The sequence below is a fragment of the Dromiciops gliroides genome, chromosome 2 (genome assembly GCF_019393635.1).
Source record: "Dromiciops gliroides isolate mDroGli1 chromosome 2, mDroGli1.pri, whole genome shotgun sequence".
NCBI classification, from domain to species: Eukaryota; Metazoa; Chordata; class Mammalia; order Microbiotheria; family Microbiotheriidae; genus Dromiciops; species Dromiciops gliroides.
In genome coordinates, this window is record NC_057862.1 from 287857041 (window position 1) to 287877223 (window position 20183).

Below are 20183 nucleotides of genomic sequence, written 5' to 3' on the forward strand. Positions count from 1 at the left end.
CCTCTGCTGGGCGATCTGCTCGTTCTGACTTTGGGACTGTTTTCAGTACTAGGGAAGATTTTTTTTTTCACACTGGGATGAAACTGGCTTCTTTGCAATTTAAGATCATATAGGTGTGCCAAAGTTGGCCTGAACTGGCTCAATAAAGGTGATTGTTAAATTTCCAGTGTGAACATTTACACCATGGAAATTGATAAACGCTACAAATCAGGGGTTGATTTATTATTTTGCTGATTGTCTATAGACTTAGTAAAGTGACAAACAAGATGCTAATAAAGCAGATTAAATTTAAAAGTGTGTTTTCTGTGCATCTTTTTCCCTTTGAAGAGCCAGTTGTTAAACATCAACTGCTGGGTAGAATCATCAGGTCAGACAAGATCTCAGAAGGCATCTAATATTCTCTCCTACCCAACACAGGAATCTTCTTGATGGTATCCATAGGCCTCATTTTGACTGTGCCCAGCACCCACCTCCCTCACTCAGCCTGAAGCTTCGGCTGGTGGTCACTTGCCTGGAGGGGCTTCGCATACTGCTCCTGCACCTCAGGAATCCCTGAAGATACCTTCCGCTCCATCTCCAGCAACTGCTTCAGGTTGCTGCTGGCTTCCGAGTGGATGATATCAATATTGATCCTGAGAGTCAGTGGAGGGGGTGGGGTGGAAGAAGGACCTCATTGTGAGACCACAGGTCAGAGATCACCTAGCGTAAAAACTGGAAAGGCCTATGTCCTCTCTTCTGATCTAAGTTCTTTCCCTATATTACAGATGAAGAACTGAGGACCAGAGAAGGCAGGTCTAAGAATCATAAAATGTAATAGCTAGAGATCATTAATTATACCACAATCTCTCCCTCCCTGTCAATTGCACAGATGGGAAATTGGGCCTATTTTGGGAATCAAAGGTAATACGTATGTATAAAAGTAGAAAGTCACACACTCAGAATCACAGAATATCAGTTGGAAAGGAACTTAGGAGGGAGGACATTTAGTCCAACCCACTCACTTTAGAAAGGAGAAAACTGGGGCAGCTAGGTAGCACAGTGGATAGAGCACTGGCCCTGGATTCAGGAGGACCTGAGTTCAAATCCGATCTCAGATACTTGACACTTACTAGCTGTGTGACCCTGGGCAAGTCACTTAACCCCAATTGCCTCACCAAAAAAAAAAAAAAAGGCAAAAACTAAGTCCCCTCCATAAAAAAACAAGGGACTTGCCCAATCACAGCCACACAGTCAGTCACTGGCAGTGCCAGGATTAGAACCCAGGTCTCGTGACTCCCACTATGAGGATCTTTCTAATGGCTGCCTGCTCTCCCAGATGTGAAGGATTGATCTAATTCCTTTAGAGACATTTCCCAAGGTCTTAGGGGGAAACTGTTTATGATCCATATGTAGGATCAGTACAATGGTGAAAATGCTTCTCTTCTGACTGATCCCAAGTGGCCCAGATACAGCCATGCTCTCCTCCTCTCGGACATGGGAGCCATAGCAATGGCTGGGGAAGTTTTTTACCCTGCTGCCCGAGAGATGTGCTCTAGGTCACTGGGGAGCTGCAGGAGGTCAGGGTAATTTTTCTCCACTTCCTGGAAAAGAACAAGAACATTTCAGCACCATTGAAAGCGAGGACAGTGTCTTCTCTACAGCAAAAATCTTCCCCTGCAACCAACACAGTGCTCTCCATATAACAGACACTTCAGTATTTTTTTAATTGAATTTCAGCATCCTTTCCCTTAGTGCCTCCAAACCCTAGCCCCTCTCTGAGCCCTCACTAGATTGGCCACTGAGAAAAAGCTGCTATATTCCCCAATCCTGTTTGATCTGGACAAGAGCTGCTTCTCATAGCTCTTCACCCCTAATGTGAACCAGACATCCACTCATTTGTAGAAAAATTTTGTTTTCAGCTCTATTGCCTTGCACCATTTTTCTCACAATAGCTCCAGCCCCATGTCCCTCCGGGGCACCTCCCTTTGGCCTGTTTGTGCAGAGGGTCCATCTGGATGTCTGCTAACTGTGGCTAGTCCATCTGCCTGATCTTCCCCGGGGCACAGCCAGCTCAGCCTGTCTTAGTTTTGAGCTCCAGGAAAGACAGAGATCGGTGCCATGGAATTTAGAGGACATGCCTTAGGTAGTGGCTAGCACAGTCAGCTTGGCCCCTCACAGAGCTTTGGGTGACCACTCCTGAACATTAGAGCTGGAAGTGACGGGCAACGGGGACCACTTAGCCCAACCTCCTCACTGTGCAAAAGGGGAACAGGCTCTAAGAGGAACAGGCTCTAAGAGGAGGGGAGCCTTTTGCAAGGTCAAGTTAAGTGCCAAGTCACTAATTCACTGGGGGCAAAAGTGGGCTTTAAATTCCCCATCTCTAAAATGGGGACTGAACCAGATGATCTTTAAAAAAAACAAACGTTTTATTGATGCTTTTGGTCTTTGCATCAGAGTTATTTCCCAGTCCTACTTTAGATGAAACTCTCCTTATGACATTGGGGGGGGGGGGGGGGAAGCAAAACCAGTCCATATGGTGCCTTGTGTCTGCCAGTGTGCACAGCAGCCTGTCCTGGTCCAGAGGGCCTGTAAGGCCTCCACCAGCTCTACATACGATGATGGGATGACATGAGTTTCTAGAAGCTGGGAAATGAGGACACTCTGGCAGGGAGACGGCAAAGGGAATGGAAAAGGCTGACAGGGGAGACTTTATGCCCTTGTGCTTCAGCTTCTGTAGGAGGACAGTGTGGCCCTGTGGATAGAGAGCTGTCCTTAAAAGTCTGACAGAACTGGATTCAATTCCCACCTCTGACACATACTGGCTGTGTGACCTTGGGCAAGTCACCTAACTTCCTCAGCATTCCAGGCAACTCTCTAAGGCAACAGAAAGTGCCAGTCTGTGAGTCCCCTCTCAGGAGCTCCTTACACCAATCAAATCACAAGTCTGATTTAAAACCAAAACCAAACCAGCTTTTTTATCTGGTAGCACCACCAGGGAGCCTCTGGGATCCTTACCTCCAGGATGTGATGTAGCAGGGTCACACGGCTCTGGTTGGCCTTGGTTTCAGTGAGTTTGAGCAGGGTGCTGATCTTAAAACCATCAGCATCTCCTGTATGACTCCCCTGGAAGAGATCAGATAGACAATCATTACTGAGGTTCCTGTAGGCAGGGAGGAGGCAGGACAGGCCCTGTTGGTCTGGCGTGGGCCAGGAAACAACTTACATAGTTGAGGAAGTTTCCAATTTTGAGAATCAGTTGGCAGAAAACTGGCAAACGCTGACTGGTGAGGAGACCTGCAGAGCAAGGGGTGCTTTTAATGATTTGGTTCTGTGAACAAATCTGGTCTCCAGGTACCCCCAAAAAGCCATCGAGGGTCAGCTCAGGATCTCTGCTGGGGCCCTGAAGGATAGGTTGGGGGAGGGGGTAGCCATCTTCTCAGGGCAAGGACATTCCCAAATATAACTAGTATCCTTTGATAGCCTCTTACTGGGCTGTCATCAGGAATTTCTCTAAACCTTCCTAGAACTGGCTGATACTCCTCCATGAAACAGTCCATGGAATCATAGTGCTTAGAGTTGGGAGGGATTTCAAGAGGATTTCATTTTATGAATTGTCAGATGTCAGAAACCGAGGCTCAGAGGGTCTGAATAACATGACCAGGGTTATGGTAGGGAGGAGCAGATATGAAGGAAGAGCTAGGTGGAGGAGTAGATAGACTGCTAAGCCTGGAGTCAGGAAGACCTAAGTTCAAAAGCACCCTCAGACCCTTATTAGCTAGGTGACCCTGGACAAGTCACTTAACCTCTGTTTGCCTCAATCCACTGGAGATTTTGCCTCAGTTCCTCATCTGTAAAATGGGGACAAACTAGAGAAAGAAGTGGCAAACCACCCCAGTCTCTTTGCCAGGAAAACTCCATGGACAAAAGTCCATGGGGTCATGGAGAGTTGGAAATGACTGAACAAGAAGAAGTAGATAAGAAATTGATTTTTCCTTCCCCTTCATAAGATTTGAACAGAGGTCTCATGAACCTAAAAGCAGTGTGGTTTTTTTACTACATCAAAAAAGAAAGGAAGGAAGGAAGAAAAGCCTAAACCCTACCACCATTGAGGGGTTTTCATGCTAGTTCATGTCTCCTCTTAGGGTGGGGCCTATGTGTAAAATGGGATGTTATGTTCTCTCATTTGCCCTAAAAGTATTGATCCTGACACTTCTTGTGTAACATCAGGCAAATCCCTTAATCTTCTTGGGCCTCAGTTCCCTCATCTGTAAAATGAGGGGGTTGACCCTTTGAGGTCTTACAGTTTTATTTTTATTATTTTTTTCCCTTTTCGGGGGGGGGGGGCAATGAGGGTTAAGTGACTTGCCCAGGGTCACACAGCTAGTAAGTGTCAAGTGTCTGAGGCTGGATTTGAACTCAGGTCCTCCTGAATCCAGGGCCTGTGCTTTATCCACTGCACCACCTAGCTGCCCCCTACAGTTTTCTTTCTTTTTTCTTTTTTTTTTTTTTTAGTGAGGCAATTGGGGTTAAGTGACTTGCCCAAGGTCACACAGCTAGTAAGTGTTAAGTGTCTGAGGCCCTACAGTTTTAAATTTATGATCCTAAGTGAGAAGGAAAATAGGAGAGAGACTCTAGTTCTAGCTTCTGAGTTTTAGTAACCACAACTGTATTATATTTCTTGGTCTATTCCCTTCTAGATTTTAATTGTATCCTCTTTGTTTCCATTTTGCAGACTAAGGAAGTGATAGCTTTTGAGTCTGTATCCATACAGTTCTGGGTTCCAACCAGGAGTCCCACCCTCTGAGGTCCCTATGGGTGCACTTACTCTCACAGGCCTTACGAATGACCTCAGCTTTGGGTCGGATCATGTCCAGCATGATGACTGTCTCTTCACACAGCAGCATGCATTCAATCCGCAGCTGGTAGCTAAAATAGAGAAATAGGTCAACAGGTCCATATAGGAAATAGGTACTTGATTTCTTTCCCATAATGGGCTCAGCTCCACTGGGAAGCATAGAATCTCAGAACTGGAATCCATACTTAAAGAGGAACCTTCACAACTTCCCTAATATGTATGTGGTCATTCAGCCTCCTCTTGAAGACCTTTAGTGATGGGAGGCTCACCATTTTTCAAGACATCTACTTTGGGGAAGTTCTAGTTGTTTTTCATTACATTAAGCCAAAATCATACTTTCTACAACTCTTTTCCTTCCTTCTCTTCTTTGTACTGCTTTGGGTTTTGCCAACTCTGTGGCCAAGAAAAACAAATCTAACCCCTTTTCCAAATGATAGATCCTTGAGTATTTTAAGACAGTAAGAATATCACTCCCAAATCATTTCTTTTCCTGTTTCTCCTTTCCTCTTTGGCTACACTTAACACCTACCAAAGCTGTGAACTGATAGTTACTATGTGTCAAGTAGATTTCCAGTCTTTTTGCAAAAGCTTTGTACTTAGTTCTTTGATAGGAGGAAGATATGTGAATTAATTAGAGCATTTAGAAATACTCACCTATTCTTTCAGTATCATTAGAAGACATTCAGATTGGCTAAGAGTGAGGCTGGGATTAGGAGAACAGACCAATGAGCTGAGTCCCGACAGTATATAGTAGGTGGATGAATTTCACATTTAGCTAGGGAAGAGATCATTCATTCCAGTCTGGGAGCATGAAGGATACAGACATATAGATGTCTCCAGGCCAAAGATTAGGCTAGAAATTATACCATTTAGTCTCAGGCTAGGGAATTTTCTTGTACATCCACATCTAATGACCTTCCTTCCCCTGGTGTGTTATTTCTGAATTTGTATTGTTATTTTGTCCTTTGTGAAAAAGTAATAGGAAAGGTACTTGTGAGGTCTTGAATATATGGGGTGAAGGGAGAAGAGTGGAAAAGGGAGAGGCAGGGGCTAGGAAGAGGCACCCAAAGGTAACAGTAGCAATATGGGAAAGGGGAAGGTAATTAGAACTTGGGTACTATTGATTTCAGAGCCCATGGGACCAAGCTGGCTCAGGGGCCAGGAAGTTCAAAGGGCTGGGCTCTTTGGTGAGGGACCAAGGAAGGTTTAGAAAGGAGTGAAAGGCTGAAGCTAAGGTCCTCTGGACCAGCTCTGAGAGGAGGAAGTAGTACTCTAGGAAGCTGACCATGGGGTCAGTGAGTCCTAAGGCCAACCTAGGTTCAAACTTGTTTGGCTCTGATTAACTGTCAGAGCTGGAAGAGACCTGATAGCAAAAAACTTAGAATGTCAGTGTTGGAAGGGCCATTGGAGACTGTTACAGAGAAAAATATCTTGGTCAAGGTACCAGAACAAAAGAACAGTAGCGTTTGAACTAAAATCTAGCTTTCTTCCCTATCTGGCTGTTTAGAGTGCTGTCCACTGCCCCCAAGAAGCAGGAGGTGATGGGAATATCCAGAGTGCCTCAGTGTCAATGTCTGATGGCTAAACCTAGAGAAGTCTTCGGACTCTATAGATCTGGCGTTATAAGGGACTTGAGAAGCGGCTCTAACTTAATATAACAATGAATGTTCTTGGAAAGGAAAGTGCAAAACATATTTTTAAACAAATCAAATTTTAAACATAAGAGAGCTACTATTTTAAGCCTGTGGCAAATTCCATTCCTTTATTCATCTGCTTTGAAAATTGGATTTTCACCCTGGAATTTCTTAAATAAGTTTCCCAAGCATACGAGGCCATGATTGAAGGGCTAATGAATGTCTTCTTGACCAGGGTCAAGAACCAATTCCCCCCCCATCCCTCTTCTCTCTGGGTGTTCACATCACTGTTCTCCCTTGGTTCTCCTACCTCTCTGGCTGTTCTTTTTGTCTCCTCAGAAGGATCATCATCTATGCTCCACCTTGTGACTGTGGGTGTCCCTCAAGGCTCTGTCCTAGGCCCTCTCCTCTTCTTCCTCTACATACTCTCTAAGTGATTTCTTCAGGTCTCAAGGGTTTGTTATTATCTCTATGAACATGACTCCCAGCTGTCTAACTGCCTAGCAGACAAAACCCACTAGATGTGCTGTGGGCACTCCAAAGACAGTATGTCCTACAGAGAAGAGAACCCATTATCTTTCCTCCTTAGCTCCCCCTCCCCACTTTCCTCTTTTAGTGGAGGGCACCTTGGTCAGGTGGGTTCAGAACCTCAGCTGTCCTGGACTCTTCACCCTCCCTCACCTCTCATGCAGAATCAGTGGCTGAATCTTATTTTTAACTCCCCAACGTTTCTTTCATACACACACTCATCCAGCCACCACCCTAGTTCAGGGCTAGCCTCCTGATTGTTCTTTCTGCCTCGATTCTCTCCTCCCTCCAATCCATCCTTCACACGGCTGCCAACGTGACATGTGCCTAAAGCCCAGCTCTGACCACGTCAGCCCCTGGCTCAGTTAGCCCTGGGATCAAATACTGACCCCTTTGTTTAGCGTTTAAAACCTTCTACCATCTGGCTCCAGCCTTTTTTTCTAGGTTTATTACATATTACTCTCTTTCCACGTGCTGCTTATGTCTCAGCCAAACTGGACTCTCTTATTTCCAGGGCCCAGCATACAACATTCCATCTTTGCAGAGTCAGTCCTTCATATGTGGAATGCACACCCTCCTTAGCTCTGACTCTTGGAATCTCTAGCTCTCTTTTTTATTGCTGTTTCAAAGAGGACCAATGATATCAGGAAGGTCATGTCTTGACTTACAGGTGATTTGGATTTAAGTGAGTCAGGGCTGTGCAAAGCCACCAACCTCCCTCTCTCCTCTGGAGCCATCTGGGTCCAGTGGCAAGATACAGATCAGGGGGCAGCTAGGTGGCACAGTGGATAAAGCACCGGCCCTGGATTCAGGAAAACCTGAGTTCAAATCCGGCCTCAGACACTTGACACTTACTAGCTGTGTGAACCTGGGCAAGTCATTTAACCCTCAGTGCCCCGGGAAAAAAACAAAAACAAAAACAAAAACAAAAACGATACAGATCAGGATGACTGGAGATGGCCTCTAGCTCTCTTCTAAGCTCCCAGTGAATGCCACCCTCCTTTGGGAGGGGGGGGCCTTTGCTGACCGCACCCTCCCACCTACCAGGACATCTCTGTAAGTTATTTGGGATCTACCTCATATACATTTTGCATATTTTCTTAAGAGTGCAAGCTGCCTGAGAGCAAGGATTCTTTTATCTTTACTTTTCTCTTCCCAGAGCCCCTGACACAGAATAGGTGTTTAATAAATGCTGGTTGATCCCCATTCTAAGTCGCCCTCATTGTGGGGAGTCAGGATGTATAAGGTGCAGGGTTATTGTATTGCTAGAGGGCCAAGCCTACAGAGGAAAGGAGCATGTTTGGGCACCGTGAAGCACTTACCTGGGAACATTGAGGAGGAGGAGATAGAACTGGTCAGCGCTGGCCAACTTGGCTTTCTCCTCTTGGAATGATTTCAGATTTTCTATCTGGGAAGGACAGAAACCACAAAGGGATGAGGGCTCCCCACCCTAGGAAGGCCCAGGCCCTGGTAGTCCAGACTGCTGACAGCAGTCCCTCCTTCCTCTCCTCAAATCATCTCTGTACTTCAAGCCCTGCATGGTCCAAGGGGTGTCCCCTGACCCCTCCCCAGCCCCGCTCTTTTGGCCAAATAGCACACATTGGCACACCGGTGCTTCATTTTAATTTAATAACTGACATGTGTGAGTGAGTGAGTGTGTGTGTGTGTGTGTGTGTGTGTGTGTGTGTGTGTGTGTTTCATTTCCCCCCTTAGACTGTGAGCTCCCTGAGGGCAGGGATCCTTCTTTATCTCCTCCAGACCCTGAAGCCTTAGGCTAAGATCTCCTTTTTGTTGACTGCCCCCACTATGTGGAAAATGCTAGGACTCAACACACAGAGAGTTTGATAATGTTACTGGGCATCTTCTTATTGAAAAGGTAAAGTCACGCATCCTTTTCCCTGGGCACAACTTACTTCATGCTTCTCGGGGAGCAGTTTGAGGAGCTGCTTCAGAACTTCCACATCAAATCTGGTCCTGTCCCCTCTTTGGATCATGTCTGTGATCTCCTCATTGGAGCTGTAGAAAGGGCAGTTAGGTGTGAGCGCCACACTCCATTCCACAAAGCCAGGCCTGACCCCTTCTGTGCCTCACTACTCAGGAGGTAGTCAAGGGCAGATTCTATCTCAGTTACAGAGACACAGTCATAGTCTCTAAGGTGGAGGAGACCTCAGAATCCACCTGGGCCTAGAAGTAACTAGTTCAACCGCAGATTGTCCTCTCCCCTTGAATTCCTTGACCCCTTGTCCTATTGCCCCCTCAAACCTGGGCTGCCAAGTGAGTTTCTACACCATCTTTCCTACTGCTGCTCTTACTGCTATCATTGTATGCTGTTGTTCTAGAAAAGTAATTTGGGGGCAGCTAGGTGGTAGAGTGGATAGAGCACTGGACCTGGATTCAGGAGGACCTGAGTTCAAATCCGGCCTCAGACATTTAACAATTACTAGCTGTGTGACCCTAGGAAAGTCACTTAACCCTATTGCCTCACCAAAAAAAAAGAAAAGAAAAAAGAAAAGTAATTTGGAACAGTGCCCCCAAATTTACTAAACTTGTATACCCTTTGGCCCAGTTATACGTCAATTAGGCCTCTCCCCTGAAGAGAACAAAGAAAGGAAAAAGACCCACAGGCGCACACATTTTTATAATTGGGGTTTTTTTGGGGGGTGGTGGCAAAGAATTAAAAATTAAGGGATTCCCTTAAATTGGGGAATGGCTGAATAAATTATGGCATATACAGGGTGGGCCAAAAGTCACGAATACTTAATAACTCCTTAATTAATTTCTTTTTAATTTGCAATACCATAGCATCATATACATACATATATATATATATATATGTGTGTGTGTGTGTGTGTATATATATATAGTATACATAGGAAATGAATGTACATTATGTGTAAAAAAAATCAAATCTTGTCAATGGTGAAAAAAAAAGAAAAAATAATTTTCAAAAAGTTATTAAAGGGGCAGCTAGGTGGCGCAGTAGATAAAGCATCAGCCCTGAATTCAGGAGGACCTGAGTTCAAATCCAGCCTCAGACACTTGATACATACCAGCTGTGTCACCCTGGGCAAGTCACTTAACCCTCCTTTCTCCGCAACCCCCCCAGTTATTAAAATGTCAGACCCTTTTGTGACTTTTGGTCCACCGTGTATAATTGTGCTATAAGAAATAATGAGGGGGCAGCTAGATGGCGCAGTGGATAGAGCACTGGCCTTGGAGTCAGGAGTACCTGAGTTCAAATCCGGCCTCAGACACTTAACACTTACTAGCTGTGTGACCCTGGGCAAGTCACTTAACCCCAATTGCCTCACTAAAAAAAAAAAAAAACCAAACAAACAAACAAAAAAAAGAAATAATGAAGGTAATAGTTTCAGAGAAACTTGGGAAGACTTACTAAATGCAGTGAGTAGAACCATGGGAACAATTTGAAGAATAACAAGAAGACTGAAAGTCTTAAAAACTCTGATCTCTACAATAACCAATCAGATTCCAAAGGACTCATGATGAAACATGCTATTCATAGACTGAGAAATACATTTTGTGGATACAGCTAAATGTGAGAATTTGTTTTGCTTGACTATGTATATTTGTTCTAAGCATTTTGCTTTTCATTTTTTATTGGGGGGGGAGACAAGGGAAGAGAAAATAGTTTTTTTTGTTAATTGGAAAAAATATATTAGATTTTTTAAAAAAATTGTATGCGACTAGAGGAAGCTGCAGAATTGTCTCTTTCCTCTCTCAACAGATGTCCTTTCTTCATACTTAACAGAGAAAACTGAGGCCATCTGCTGTGAACTCTCTCTTCTCCTCTACTCAAAACTCATCTACATTTTCCATTTCCTCTTCCTTAGATCTGGTCTCTAAGAAAGATCCAAAGCTCACATGATCATAGATTCAGAGTTGGAAGAGACTATGCCCCTCATTTTATAGTCGAAGAAACTGAGGCAGATAGATGTCAAGTGACTTGCCCAAGGTAACACAGCTAGTAAGTCTTCTCAACCCCAAGTTCATTGTTCTAGCCACTGAAATATCATCTAACCTCCTATCTCCCTCTAGGAGTTTCCCTTTGGGGTCCTTCAAATTCTCATTCCTATTTTCTTGCTCCTTTTTCTTCCTCTCACCCTACCCCCTAAATGTCACCTTATCTAGTAGGCCCTTCCCCACTGGCCACAAACATGCCTGCACCTTAAAAGGAGTCTATCACAAACCGAAGCACTCGTCAGGGATTCTGTAGGAGGGATCCCTGTTTCAGAATAGTATTTTAATAAGAGTCTCTGGAAGACATAAAGTTCTTGAAGGGAAAAGGAGATTGAAGGCTAATGGTGGTGTTCCAGGCACTGTGACAGTACAAAAATTGGCCTGCCCTTCTGACTCCAACACTTACCATTTGAATTGCTTCAGAAAAATGTTCAGATTGAGACTTTTCTTGGCATCAAGAAACGTAATCTGGGAAAAGAAAACAAAGCCCAACCCCAAAAGGAGGAGCCACATGAGAAGCAGCCCTGGGCTGCATGATCATAGGCAAAGTCCCTTTCCTATTCTGAACCTCAATTTTCTCATCTGTAAAATGGGAATAATAATTTTGCTCAACCTACAAAGCTATTTAAAAGAAAGCACCCTGGAAACTCTGAGGTGCTTTCCCAATGGAAAGCTGCCCCCAGCCAGCCTACCTCTTTGGGTTCCTTCTTGGCTGGGGCTGCCTCCTTCTCCTTGGGCTTTGTGGTTGGAAAACAGAAGAGCTGTTCAATGCTGGTGTAATCGGGCTCCATGCCTTCGCTGCTCAGGCTACTCACTGATGCCCACATTGAGTGACTGTCTGAAAGATGTAAGAGGAAGCAGACTGTCAGCTCACAAGGGTAGTGGTCGGGGGGAGGGAGGGGAGCAGGTGGGGACATGGAGCATGATACCTTCCACCCCATTGACAAAAAAGTGATGGAATAGATGCATGAATCCATTCTCTGGCATGGCAAGTGTATGGGTATGTTTTGTCTGACTATGCTTATTTGTTATAAGGAAGCACTTCTACTTGTGGGGCACAAGAAGGGTGGGAGGGTGGGTTGATGAGGAAAAAGAAAAAAAAATTATATTCTCTGAAATTAGTTTAATTCTCAATCACTATTAAAAAATATAGGGGAGGGGGCAGCTAGGTGGCACAGTGGATAAAGCACCGGCCCTGGATTCAGGAGTACCTGAGTTCAAATCCGACCTCAGACACTTGACACTTACTAGCTGTGTGACCCTGGGCAAGTCACTTAACCCTCATTGCCCCGCAAAAAAAAAAAAATATATATATATATATATATAGGGGAGGGGGCAGCTAGATGGCGCAGTGGATAGAGTACCGGCCCTGGAGTCAGGAGTACCTGAGTTCAAATCCGGCCTCAGACACTTAATACTTAACTAGCTGTGTGACCCTGGGCAAGTCACTTAACCCCAATTGCCTCACTAAAAAAAAAAAATAGGGGAAGGGGCACCTAGGTGGCGCAGTGGATAGAGCACCGGCCCTGGAGTCAGGAGTACCTGAGTTCAAATACGGCCTCAGACACTTGACACTTACTAGCCGTGTGACCCTGGGCAAGTCACTTAACCCCAACTGCCTCACAAAAAAATATATATATAGGTGGTTGTACCGCTGCTCAATATTCAATCAATAAATCAATCCACAAACATTTATTAGGTGCCTATGTTTCAGGCACTGTGCTAAGTGCTGGGGATACAAAAAGAGGCTAAAGACAGTCCTTGTCCTCAAGGAGCTTACAATCTAATGGGGAGACAACATGCAAACAAATATATACAAAATAAGTTATATACAGAATAAATAGAAAATAAAGAGAGTAAATGCTGGAATGGGGGGGGTAGGAAAGGCTTTATTAAGTTTTGAATAAGGGGACAGCTAGGTGGCACAGTGGATAAAGCACAGGCCCTGGATTCAGAAGGACCTAAATTAAAATCCAGCTTCAGACATTTGACACTAGCTGTGTGACCCTGGGCAAGTCACTTAACCCTCACTGCCCTGCAGAAAACAACAACCAAAAAAACCCAAACCACAAAGTTTTGAATAAAACATCTGATGAAATGAAAGAAAAATCATCCTTACCTAACATTAATGGGAATGATATGTGGACCATAGAATTTCAGAGATAAGAGTCATAAGTGACTATCTTGTCCAACTCAAAAATTTCAAAGGACCCTAATAATATACCTAACAAGTGGGCATCTAGACTCTATTTGAAGACCTCAAGTGAGAGGGGACCAGGGGTATGCTGGAGCCAGCTTGAACTAACTGGGAGAGCTATTAATTTTTTTTTTCCGGGGCAATGTGGGTTAAGTGACTTGCCCAGGGTCACACAGCTACTAAGTGTCAAGTGTCTGAGGCCAGATTAGAACTCAGGTCCTTCTGAATCCAGGGCTGGTGCTCTATCCACTGTACCACCTAGATGCCCTGAGAGCTGTTAAATGTCCAGTGAGCATTTATGACTTGGAAATTTACAAACTCTACAAATCAAGGCTTGCTTTACTGTTTTATGGACTGTATAGACTTAAGAAAATGATAGAGAAAAGATTAATAATGCAGATTAAACTTTTAAGTCTGTCCTACAGATATCTCTGCCCCTCCTCGGAGAGTTGGGAAGTTTATGGTTTTCTTTAATTCCCACTTCTAATGACATTCCTCTGCTGTGTTATTGCTAAATCCCTTTTCTCTTGTCAGTAAACCCTAGAAAATACACAATTGTGTCTTGGAATATGTGGAAATGGGTTTTCAATTGAAAGATGGACAAGATGCCAGATGAAGGACTCCGGTTATTATGGAAGTGTTGGGGAAGCAGAAAAGGTTACTGGGGAATTGGACTGAATATTTTTAAACCCAGGATACCAAGCAAGTAGGTTAAGGGGCCAAGAAAGTCGAGGAGTTTCAGGCCTGCCTTGGAATGTGCAGAAAAAGCTTTAAAAAAAAAAAAAAGAACAAAAAGGTGAAAATCCTATGGTGGAAGGCAAAGGACTTCTAGATGAGCTCAGGAAGTCGATGTGAACCACTGAGGCCAGGAAGCCATGGCAACCACCTAAGCCAGTCCCTGTAGTCAATCCAATCTCACAGAAAGTTTTAATAACCAATGAAGGAAACAACAACAACTAACCTAACTGGCACAGGGTAGGACCTCAGGAAAAGCTAGCCTAGCCTACGAGTCAGAGTCCTAGGAAATACTACTCCTATCATAGATGTGATGCAGTTTCTACAAATTCTTTGCATGACTGACATTGATCACTAAGTACAGCAGACTCCCAAGAGTGTAAACCTTCTGTAACTTCTAATGGCAATGAGCCGGTTCCAAATTGCCATCATAAACCCTTCCATTTCCACAAACGAATTCACATGATTCAGTCATTTGTCAATATATCATTGGCTGAGTTCTTGCAGGTGTCACCTGCGGAGGGCCTTTTGATTCTATCCTCGGATCTTAACTATGTTACAGGTGCCATCTTGAAACAAACCACTTTCAGTTACATTCGACAAATTCAGTGGCAGATACCTGTTATCAGCCTTTATTATTATTTGGTCGAGTGATGTCTATGGGTCCAAAAAGTATTTCTAAAGGCTTTTTGCCTTTTTCCTCCTTTTTGGAGCTTTCTATAGCTTCTTCAGAACAATGAGCTTTGAGTTTCTTTAATTTTACATGAGTTTTTAGTTAGTATACTTTCCCCATCTCTTGTTGGACAATTTTACTGTGGATTGAGAACAGGATGTAGAGTCAGGAAATCTGGAAAATCTGGCCCCTTGCAATTACTAGCTGTGTGAGTGGGAGCAAATCACTTTCTCTTTCTTCAGTTTTTATTTCCTGATCTCTAAGGACAATAAAACCTGTAGTATTTATCCCACAGGATTGTTGTGAGGCTCTGATGAGAATGTTTACATCTCTGCCAACTTTTGCACCTTAAGGTGCTGTGTAAACATCAGCTAATGGTCACCATGACAACAGTAATAATTTGTGCACCATTCATGTCATGGACTTCCTCAGTGGAAGGTGGTCAAGTTCTTCACAAGTAATTCATGGGCCACTGAGGAGCTTTTAATTCTAGCTTTTTCTCTGGCCCTCCAGCCTTCCAGTTTTGCAGAGAATCGACATTCATCTTCCCTAATGTCACTGTTCTCTTGCTCATTAGATATAGTCTTGTCCACAGTTACACAGCTAGTAACTGTACAGAGTGGGATCTGGAGCCAGCCATTCTTGATTCCAAATCCAGCATCCCATCCACTGTGCCCATTACCACTCCAGACTACTATGAACAGGTAGTTTGGTGACATATTGTGAGACTATTGCCCCCAAACCAGCCTTAGGACAGAAAGGTCTATCCCCAAGGGTTGGCTTGAGAGGAGGAATTTTTTTTTCAACCACAGATAATTCATGAAGCCATTTGCTAAACCAAGGGATCTATGAATCTTTTTTTAAAAAATATTTTGCTAGGGGCAGCTAGGTGGCGCAGTGGATAGAGTACCGGCCCTGGAGTCAGGAGGACCTGAGCTCAAATCCGGCCTCAGACACTTAACACTTACTAGCTGTGTGACCCTGGGCAAGTCACTTAACCCCAATTGCCGCACTTAAAAAAAAAATTTGCTATTTCTTTTGGGGGGGGGGGCGGGACAATGGGGTAAAGCCTTCCTAGGGGAGAGTGATGTAAACCAGGGACTCAGCCTGGGGCAGCTTTGCAGAGACGTGGCAGGAAAGATGTCCTGATCTGCCTCCCAGAAGTTGGTGTGAAGACAACAGTGAGACTGAGGATGTTGGGAGGAGGGTAGAGGTGGGGCAAAAGAAGGGGAACTGGTTGGGAAGAGATCAAATCATTCGGAGGAAAAAGGGAGAAAACCTGTAGATGTGATGGACCTGGGTAGTTTCCTTCCTCCCTGACTAAGGTCTATGACTCTGGCAGAGTCATAGGTATAGAGGACTTGAGTCAGAATAGACCTAAAATGGGGAAATTGAGGCCCAGGGCAGAGAGAGATGTTGTCCAGACCCTCTGACCCCAAATCTGCTATTCTTTACAATAGGCCACAGTGCATCTTTGCAACATCTAATTTCTCTTATAACTTGCTCTTCTACCAACTACTCCCCAGCTGTCGAGGAAGATGCCCTGATACTAGACATACCTCTTACCACATTGGATGGGAGTTTCTGCCAGTTCAGCTTTTTCATCCTCAGAGTAGGAGGGTTCACTTTCCTGTGGCTTGGAACTCTTGCAAAACCCAGACCATGGTCCACCTGGGCAACTATTATTTCTTCAATGCCATTCATTGGAGGGGGAGGGGGAGGGATGCCACCCAGGCCAGTCAGAGGGGGAGGGGGAGGGATGCCACCCAGGCCAGGCAGAGGGGGAGGGGGAGGGATGCCACCCAGGCCAGGCAGAGGGGGAGGGGGAGGGATGCCACCCAGGCCAGGCAGAGGGGGAGGGGGAGGGATACCGCTCAGGCCAGGCAGAGGGGGAGGGGGAGGGATGCCGCTCAGGCCAGGCAGAGGGGGAGGGGGAGGGATGCCGCTCAGGCCAGGCAGAGGGGGAGGGGGAGGAGGAGTAGAGGAAGTCTGTGTCATGCCTGGCAGAGGGGGAGGAGGGGGAGGAGGGGGAGGAGGGGGAGGAGGAGGAGCAGGTGGAGGGACATAGGCTTTACTACACATAGGAGTAGCTGGAGGGGGGGCCCATGAAAAGCTGGGCAAAGGGGGAGGAGGAGGTGGGACAGGGAGGGGGGCTGCAGCTGGGGCTTGCCCAGGGATGGCAGAGGCTGCTGCCAGTTGGATGGCTTTAACAGTCTCTGTACTGTCATTAGGTGATGCTGGCCTGGAGGCATTCCCCTTGGGGCTCCCCTTTGGTGATAGTTCCACTGTATCCAGGCTGGTTTGGATACACTTGTGGGCTGTCTTGGCCAGGCCACTGCTCTTGGGGCTCTGCTGAGGCCGCACCTTCATGGACAGGAGTCTCTCCACTATTTCTTCGATGCTGCTCTCCTGGACTGCAGAGAAGGGACAAAGAGGAAGGAAGTTAAGGAGAAAGTATGATGGGAGGAGGGGGGAGGGAGAGGATAAGAGCAACAAGCCCCAGAAAAGATGGACAATCCTCCCAAAAGCTGGACTGGAGAGAGCAAATAGTGCCCTTTTGCAAACAGGAAATCAAAGAGGGATAGATCAAAGTTCTGAAGTCTACTGAGCCTAGAAAAGCAAAGGTGTGGACACCGAGGATCATAAGAGAGTATTTGATCCAACAGCCTTGACTCCTTCCCCACCCCACCCCCCATTTTACATTTGAAGAAATGAAGGACAGAGTGAAATAATTTGTCCAAGGTCATATAGTTAAGGAAGTGGCAGTGTTGGGTTTTGAACCCAGATCTTCATACTTCAAATTCAATACTCTTTCCACTAAACTATGTTTTAAAACCCTTCCCTCTCTCACTCCCAATTACTGTCTTTAAGTATGGAAGGGCTGACATATAAGTGGAATTAGATTTATTCTACTTGTCCCAGAGGTCAGAACTAGTGGGCGAAATTGAACTTTGATGGAATAAAATTTTCTAAGACTTCCTAACCAATTAGAGCTATCCAGCCTGGGAGATAGCGTACCTCTCCATTGATGGAGAATTCACTAACAGGAGCTGGGTGACCCTGGCAGGGAGGCTGTAGAGGAGGCTCTTGGGCTGGTTGGGTAGGGTTGGATAGGTAAGAGTAGAAATTTTTGAAGTCCCCCCCCCCCAAATCTGAGATTCTGATTCTTTTTTTTTTTTTTGGTAGGGCAAAAGAGTGACTTGCCCAGGGTCACACAGCTAGTAAGTGTCAAGTATCTGAGACCAGATTTGAACTCAGATCCTCCTGAATCTAAGGCCAGTGCTTTATCCACTACGCCACCTAGCTGTCCCCTCTCTGATTCTTTTTAAATGAAGTGGGAGACTAGAAATGGGCAGAAAGGCTGAGTAGAAGAGGTTTTTAGCAGCTCAAAAGTGGAAGAATGGGATTTCACTGGAAAAAAAAAACACCACACCTCTCCCGCCATCCTAAACTGAGGCAAGGCTATGATCAAAGTCTCTAAATCCATACAGAGGATGGAATTAAGGGAAATCAAAGTGAACACTAATAGAATCAGTGTGGCACAGTGGGAATATGGGAATCATTACCCAGAAGGGGTTTGAATCCCAACTTGATCACTTGCTATGCTTTTGGCCTTAGGCATGTTCCTTCTCCCTATTTAGGCCTCAATTTCTTCTGTAAGACAGTGGGTCAAGAAAGAGGAAAAGGACAAACAAGGTACAAAAATATTTGTAGTAGTTCTGTGTGATGGAAAAGAACTGGAAACTAAGGGGCTATCATCAATTAGAGATATGGATGTCTTAGAAAATGATTGCACCATAAGAAGGGTCAAGAGAGGAAGAACAACAAGCATTTATTAAGTACCTACTGTGTGGCAGGCACTGTGCTAAATACTTTGCAAATATCATCTCATTTCATATAACAAAGGTGACTGTTTTAGAGGAACTGGATGAGACTTATCTGAACTAATGCAGAGCAAAGTAAAGACTCAAGAATACTGATCAATGCAATGATCAAGCACAATTATCCCAGACAGATAATGGGGAGCTGCCCACCTCCTGGGAGATGGGTGACCTTTTTGGGACATAGTATGAGAGGGGCAGCTATGTGGCACAGTGGATAAAGCAACAGCCCTGGATTCAGGAGGACCTGAGTTCAAATCTGACCTCAGACACGTGACACTTTCTAGCCGTGTGACCCTGGGCAAGTCACTTAACCCCAAATGTCCCACCAAAAAAGAAGAAGAAGAAGAAAGAAGAAGAAGAAGACAACACAGTATAAGACATACATTTTCAGATGTAGCCAACACAGGAATTTGTTTTGCTTGACTACGTAAAGGGTTTGTTCTTTTTCTTTCTCCTGTAGAAAATAAAGGCTTGTTAACTGAAATAAATGTAACTTTTAAAAAAGACCTCTAAGGGGGTCTTCTAGCTCTAAAATCTGATGATCCCGACTGTGTGTCCTGCCTGTACATTGCCAGGGCTCCCCCAGCCTGTCAGCAGGGAGCTCCATAGCAGAGGGTTTACTTGCCCTCTGACCCATGATTCTCCCTAGCTGGGAGGTCCTTAAGGCTCTTGATTTCAGGGGCCTGAGTCACTGGAATGGAATGTTCTAGGATGGGCACTTGGCTCCAAAGGGCTGGCCTGTGACCTCAGGAAAGTCCATTCCCTTTTATAAAGTGAGACAAGTTGGACCAGGTGATATCTAAGAACCTGTAAAACTTTATGTTGTTATCCACCGGTTCTGACTTCCACTCCTACAGTGTTTGCTTATCCTCACATTTTTCTATGGGCCTTGTCTTTAAGATCTTGGCCTTTTCCAGCTCTAAATCTTGTTATTTTAAGACAGACTCATCCACTAAATCCTGGAGAGAACAGAACAAAGGGACACCCTGCCTCACCAGGCAGTGATGGAATCTAGGGGATTGATTCCCCCAAATTAAGATCATCATGTGGGTCAGGAAGATTTTACAGAAATCTGTGGATGGCAGAAGCATCTAGGACTACTGATGGGAGTCTAGGGCTTCTGGAAGGGATGTCCTTCACCTGGTTTTCTGCCCCCAGCCTCTCCTCAAGGGCTTATTTAAAGGCTGGACTCTAGCAGGAATAACACAGGATGGTTCATGACCCTCGTAAGCTGAAGTTCTGAATCTGAGAATTAGGAGATCTGGCTTGGAGTCCTGGCTCCCCCATTTACTAGCAAGGTGACTGTGGACAAGTCTTGTCTCTCTGACTCTCAGTTTCCCTTCCTATACAATAGGGAACATGAACTGGATGAGCTTCCTTTAGACTCTAAAAAACTCTATGGGGGCAGCTAGGTGGCACAGTGAAAAGGACGATAGAGCACCGGCCCTGGAGCCAGGAGGACCTGAGTTCAAACCTGGCCTCAGACACTTGACACTTACTAGCTGTGTGACCCTGGGCAAGTCACTTAACCCCAATTGCCTCACAAACAAACAAACAAACAAAAAAAACCCCCAAAACTCTGTGACTCCAATCTCTAGGTCCCAAGTGAACCATGAGATAGATGGAGCAAGAACTCTGTCACTTACTGTCTATGACTTTTAGCAAATTAATTGTTCTCTCAAGGCCTTGGTTTTCTCATTTTTCAAATGAGGGACTTGAA

At 45.1% G+C, this 20183-nt stretch overlaps 1 protein-coding gene across 4 annotated transcripts in view; it reads right to left on the reverse strand.

Annotated features, from left to right (window-relative positions):
• Nucleotides 1–20183, reverse strand: part of INF2 (inverted formin 2) — a 96481-nt gene that overhangs the window by 12072 nt on the left and 64226 nt on the right. For all 4 annotated transcript variants that reach the window (XM_043984536.1, XM_043984538.1, XM_043984537.1 and 1 more), the window contains 10 exons: nucleotides 16139–16993; nucleotides 11667–11812; nucleotides 11381–11442; nucleotides 8910–9012; nucleotides 8319–8404; nucleotides 4805–4905; nucleotides 3203–3273; nucleotides 2995–3102; nucleotides 1510–1580; nucleotides 512–632 (listed from right to left, as the gene is read on the reverse strand). In XM_043984536.1, the coding sequence (XP_043840471.1) occupies nucleotides 512–632; nucleotides 1510–1580; nucleotides 2995–3102; nucleotides 3203–3273; nucleotides 4805–4905; nucleotides 8319–8404; nucleotides 8910–9012; nucleotides 11381–11442; nucleotides 11667–11812; nucleotides 16139–16993 (1724 nt within the window). The remainder of the gene's footprint in view (nucleotides 1–511; nucleotides 633–1509; nucleotides 1581–2994; nucleotides 3103–3202; nucleotides 3274–4804; nucleotides 4906–8318; nucleotides 8405–8909; nucleotides 9013–11380; nucleotides 11443–11666; nucleotides 11813–16138; nucleotides 16994–20183) is intronic.